The sequence below is a fragment of the Anopheles aquasalis genome, chromosome 2 (genome assembly GCF_943734665.1).
Source record: "Anopheles aquasalis chromosome 2, idAnoAquaMG_Q_19, whole genome shotgun sequence".
NCBI lineage: Eukaryota > Metazoa > Arthropoda > Insecta > Diptera > Culicidae > Anopheles > Anopheles aquasalis.
The window spans coordinates 58,834,831-58,840,646 of NC_064877.1; the positions used below are offsets into that span (position 1 = coordinate 58,834,831).

Consider the following 5,816-nt stretch of genomic DNA (forward strand, 5'->3'; position numbering starts at 1 on the left):
TCTGGTTTCTGGGCGGGGTGCTGGTTTAACCTGGAAATTAGCTTAAGCCATTAGGCTGACTGACGGGCAAACATTAATTAATTTCCATCCCAATCCTTTCCTGCCTCGGCGGGTCGGCTACCATCGTAATCGTTCAAAGCTCACTTCCCCCTTCCCCGAGTGGACCGAGTGGGCCGGTTTGGTCATGAAAGGACGAGTTTTCGCAAATTAGAATCGGATCGGTCGTCACACCAGTGGCTCCCGTTTCCCTCCACTGCTCAGATGATTTTTCGTTCGAATGGCGATTATGAGTTCGTCCGCTACTGCCCCTGGCTGTGACCGTCCTGGTCTACGGTCAGGAAGTGGAATGGAATGCGATAAGTACAGACGGTGCGGTGCTACAGTGTGCGACTGTGTGTTGGTCATCGCCATCGTCCGCCGGGCACCAGGGAACGAGGTTCAAAGGGACAGGAAAGTGACGACCAAATGTGTGCTAATTTGTGTAGTTTCCGTCCATTAGCTTGGTTCATAAATCATCCGCACGAGCATATTCACGTGCCAGACGGTGGCGTGCGAGTGTATGTGTTGTACCTGGGTTAAAGTGGTTCAACCGTCGTGGGACGGTTGTACATTTTTATTGCTACATGGCCAAGAAATTGAGCGAACGTTCTTGTGCATCCATTCATCATTTCCCGGTTTATTTCCTTCCTTTTGCTGTATTTCCGGTTGTAATAAGGGATGCTGTGCAATATGTAGCAATGTGTTGTGCAGAAGGATTATTTTTTTATAAAGGAAACTCGATAAAACTACCCCAATGCTAACAGAAACAGGATCGTGGAAAAGAACCTCGTTAAAATGAAATTCAACTAAAGCATCCGTGCCACCAGAACCACAACACTGTTCCTGCTGTGATGTGTCGTCGTTGCGATGCTGCAGAAGCAAGATCGAAAGATCGCGGAGCAGCTCCAGTAGTTCGGTTGGCTGCTAACCCAGCATGACACCACATAGCGCACAACATGGGCTTTGTTCTGCAAAAAAGGACGGACGAAGATCATCTTGATCCCCATCGATCATCGGCATCGATATCACTTACGAAACGCAAACAAAGCACTGCAGATATTTGCCTGTTTGCTCATAGACTATTTTATGCCATTTTGGACTTCTTCGTTGTAATGTTAAGCCATTTTTGCGTCACCACGGTTACTGATGTACGGTGGTATAAGATAAATATAAAAAAAGAAAGATTTTTTAACACTTTTTGATATCGGTTCACGCAGTAAAGAATGTTAGGCCAAATGTGTCCCAGTTCCGCCCCCAAAAAGTATAAAAATGCCAAATACCAAAAAGACTATCGCTGTTATCACCCAAGCAGTGGCCTTGACCAGGCGGAAGCATGTGATCATTGCTTAACTCTGTCAAACCAAGTGCAACGCATCACCGAAAAACAAGGCGTAGATCATACGCAGCTTATCAAACTGATAAACTGCGTCTCCTTTAACACTGTAGGGGTGATCGTGTTTTTTGTGGAGATAGCAAATGAGTTATTACCAATCGCAACTGCTCTTTATGCTGTCGCTTATCATCCAAATTCCTTCGTAGCAGAATTAGTTCCTGATACATAACATTCCATCACAACGCCCATCACCCGAACGTAGCGAAAACAGATGAACCAAGCTGAGGCTATTGCCCCTGTTACTTGATACCACAACCGCCAATAGGCATGTGCTCCAGAATGCTCTTTACGGGAAATTAGGTGCTGGTTCCGGGTACTGACTTCGTATAAATGGTCGTCCCCAAGAGTATTGCATGACAGTTCCGACTCGATCTACAATTGTCTCGCGTGCCTTCAAATTCCAAAATGAAGCTGTCGAATGGTTTACTATTGCTTTGTGTTTTATACGCAGCGGAAGCTACCAACAGCTCTGGTGCAGAGAACGCAAACCTGCAAATTCCTACAGTGGATGCGATGCTAACCAAGCTGGAGAAGATAAACTGGAAATTGTCGCAGCTTCAAATCGATCTGAACGAGCATCGAGAGGCGATGGAACGGAACCGGGACTGTGTCACATCAAATGCAGCATCGCTGGAAGAAAGTACCACACCAGCAGCAACAACAACAACAACACCGGAGCCTCCGATACGTTCATATTCATCGTGCAGGAATGTGCCAACGAAAGCGTCGGGAGTGTATCACATCAGATTAAACAATGTTAGTCTTATAAATGTTTACTGTGAACAGGAGAAGTTTGGAGGCGGTTGGATGGTAATCCAGCATCGCTTCAACGGTTCAGTTGATTTTTACCGGAACTGGACCGAATACCGCGACGGCTTTGGTGAACTGGACGGCGAGTTCTGGCTCGGACTGGAACACGTTCATCAACTCACGAGAGCTCGAACTTACGAATTGATTGTCGAGATGAAGGATTTTAAGGGTAACTATGGGTATACACGTTACATTCGGTTCAAAGTGGACAGCGAGAGTCAGCAGTATGAACTCACCCTTGCATCGGGATTGGATAGTGGGCGTGCTGGCGATGGATTGTATGGGTGCCACACTGGAGTGAAATTCTCAACAAGGGATCGCGATAATGATGAGACACCCGATGAGCATTACGCTGTTCGTTACACAGGCGCCTGGTGGTACTGTATGGGTGGCGGTGTTTCGAATTTGAATGGACCTTACAAGAACAGTATCGATACGTGGAATTCAACCGTTTGGTATTATTTCAAAGCCGACCTTCGCGGGCTAAGCTACACCAGGATGATGATCCGTGAAATCTAACAAACGATTCTGGTCCTACTCATGCGAGTGTATTATAAATTGACAAAGAACAATATGTATCGACCATAATCTAAATAGAAAATGCATTGTAACAATATTTGCTTTCGGGCAAAAACAAAACGAAAAATTTCGAAAAACATCCGATCTTGAAACTGATCATTTGGATCGATAATGTTGATTAATTCAGCATGATATTTGAATAGATCACGAAGGACTCCTGTTGGACAAGGCTTTTTCTATGAGAGAGGCTGAGCAACGTGAAACGACCGGGAACAGATTATTCTTATAATTATTTAGATTCAAGTTCCGTCAGGGATCGCTACCATTGTCGGAACAACTGTACCTGATGAGAAATGTATGTAGAGCGCAGGGACAGTGACAAGAGAAAGGACAGCGTCACAGAGTAAATGTTTTGTTAATAAGTCTAATATCAGAATAAGAACTATTAGAAATCGCTCCATCGTCGTCTTCGCTTTGGGGAACACGCACCAATTATAGTCGATGGCAATGCCAAAGCAGTTGATTGATTGATACGAGGACGCACCCTAACCCGACGTCCTACGTCGTCAACGTCGTCAACCGGACCGGAATCCCCCCACCCCCCAAAACAGGTTATTGTAAGTCAATCAAATGTCCAACTCGAGTCACCTCCACACCTCACATGCCCGGAAGCTGACACTTGACACTGATGATTGTACGATTGACCTACCCTCGGCTCAGCCACAGATTTGGGAATGTAAAACATGGCCCCCGGATTCAGCGCACTAATCGTCATCTGCAGCACCAGCATCAACGTTACTTCCGAAACCTGACAACTCCGACGTGTGCGTCATTCACATTTGCCACTACTCAACGGTATCCGGCATGCCGCAAGAGCCACAATTCCTCCGTCAATATACCGATTGTTGGTTTGTGCGTTTGTTTAATCTGATTTGCGTGAAGACTCCGAAACGATGGGGCATCAGTGACGTCACCAGTTGGCATTCGAGTCGAGGCATTGTCATTGATCCACGCAAAACAATCAAAAACAATTGGACCCGGGACGAAAATAGCGCGGGCTCGAACGGACGGAATCCTCGCAGAAACGCTTCCGGCCACAAGGATCCGGACATGGACAGGGAACGAATGTTTTCCATTCTTGCACCCCTTTTTGAAACACTTCTCTGTCCATCACTTTTCGAACGGAATGCCAGATCCACCAGCCAGTAACTCCTCTCCACTCCACTGACGACCCACTGGTTAGTCCCCCCGCTAAGAGATTTCCCGTTCTGTTGACAGGAAACTGATCGATGGATGAATGCCCTAAGGCTCACCGTGCTCGTCTAGAACGTCCAAAACGGGAAGCAAAACTGCCCCGGTTTTCAACCCTCTTCCTGATTTCTTTCTTTTTTCTCGCCACCCAATCCTTTTTCATTTTAAATTAAAATCTCTTCCCCCCCCCCCCTTCACCGGGAAAAAGGATTAATACTCCGACGTGCCTGAGGAAAAGGAAGAAATGTGTGGTGGAAGGGTGTTGGGAGGCTGCCTTTAAACACTCTGCCCATGGAGGAGTGCTAATCAAATCAAAACCAGAGCGGGGACGTCAGACCCAATTTCAACACTCTTTAATACGCAGCATCGTTGGGTGAGGTGTATGGAAATGAGAAAATATGTTGAATTTCCGGACATTAATCGTGAGACCGTACCGTGGATGGGCGTATTAGTGATGCTTCGTTAAGGATGAAAAACCGGATGGTATGTTTGATTTGCTCCAACCACCGGGCACCGGGCGACCAATCATTTGAATTAAAAACATTTAAACAAACAGCTGTTTCCGTGGAAAGGAAATAGAAAATGGCAAACACTCAACACGCGTGCATCAATATTGACGTTTGTTTATTTTCATTCCAATTCCTGCATGCTCCGCCGTGCAACAAAGCTCGGTTGCGACAATGTGTACAAGCTGGTCTGTGCTCACACCAACAAACGGCCACTGTAATGAAACACCAACCGAGTAATGTGAATGCATTGTTCAATCGCGCTTTTTGGTGTAGAAATGTTTATTCATCTCGCGCCACACCTTCGGGCACATCAATAAATCACCATTCAATGGCACACCACGGCAGATTGTGTAGTAACAGAGATTGTAGATGGGGTGGTAGTGGTGCATGTGCTTGCAATTATGGCACGATTTATTGCTCGCGACAATATACAATATACGCGCATGAATATGTAATTGAACATCAGCACGCATTAGGCTGCCGCGCATTCGGCCGGAGGCAAATGGTCCATCAAATGGTACCTTGCGGCAAGGCCAGAGGGATGCAGTGCGGTACTCGTTGTGATGATTTGTTGCACATTGAAGTGCGTGGGACGAAGTTGCTGTAGCAACTACGGTGGTTGACTTTTGAATTCTAATCTGAATGTCGTGAAAATGGAATGCTTGTGCCCATGTCCGAAACTGAGCCAAACGCGTCAATTTCTATGACACCTCCGAGAAGGCCTATTGGGAGACTGAAAAAACTAGGGTCCTAGTAAAACTTTTCGTCGCTTTGAAAGAAAAACTCGATTACAAGGCAGCTCAACGCAAGACGAAATCGAAAGTTCACACCACCGGACTGCGATGACGAAAGCGTGATGAAATATTATGTCAACACGTTCCCACGGCATCGGGATGCTGAACGGAATCGATAATGTACCGGCAGAATTTGGAAAGTTTCGTCTCGCAAGCACACAGCACTCCCGTGCTGCTCACAAGGCAAAGTGAGCGAATACAACGATGTGGGTGCTCGATGAAAAACTATTCATCGAAGAAAGTGCTGAAAAGCTCAGGGTGCCCTGGAAGTTTGATTAGAACCGGGCGAACCCCTGCGTGTGTTTATGTGTGTGACTATAGACCGGTTTTGAGAAGGTTGTGCGCCATCATTGGGACCACACAATCGAAGGTTCGATGCCGATCGAGGGTGTAAATTGAAATAATTTTTCACCAAAGTTTGATCATTCGGAGGAAGCCACAGAACGCCACTCCGCCCGGAACTCCGCCCAGCTATTCATGGCGTCTGACAAAGAAGGGTGA

At 46.4% G+C, this 5,816-nt stretch overlaps 1 protein-coding gene across 1 annotated transcript; it reads left to right on the forward strand.

The window, feature by feature from the left end:
• The first annotated feature begins 1,837 nt into the window (after window positions 1–1,837).
• LOC126576084 (angiopoietin-4-like) lies at window positions 1,838–2,761 on the forward strand. Its single transcript, XM_050237197.1, has one exon. It carries the CDS (start codon window positions 1,838–1,840, stop codon window positions 2,759–2,761), a length of 924 nt encoding a protein of 307 aa, XP_050093154.1.
• Window positions 2,762–5,816: the final 3,055 nt, after the last annotated feature.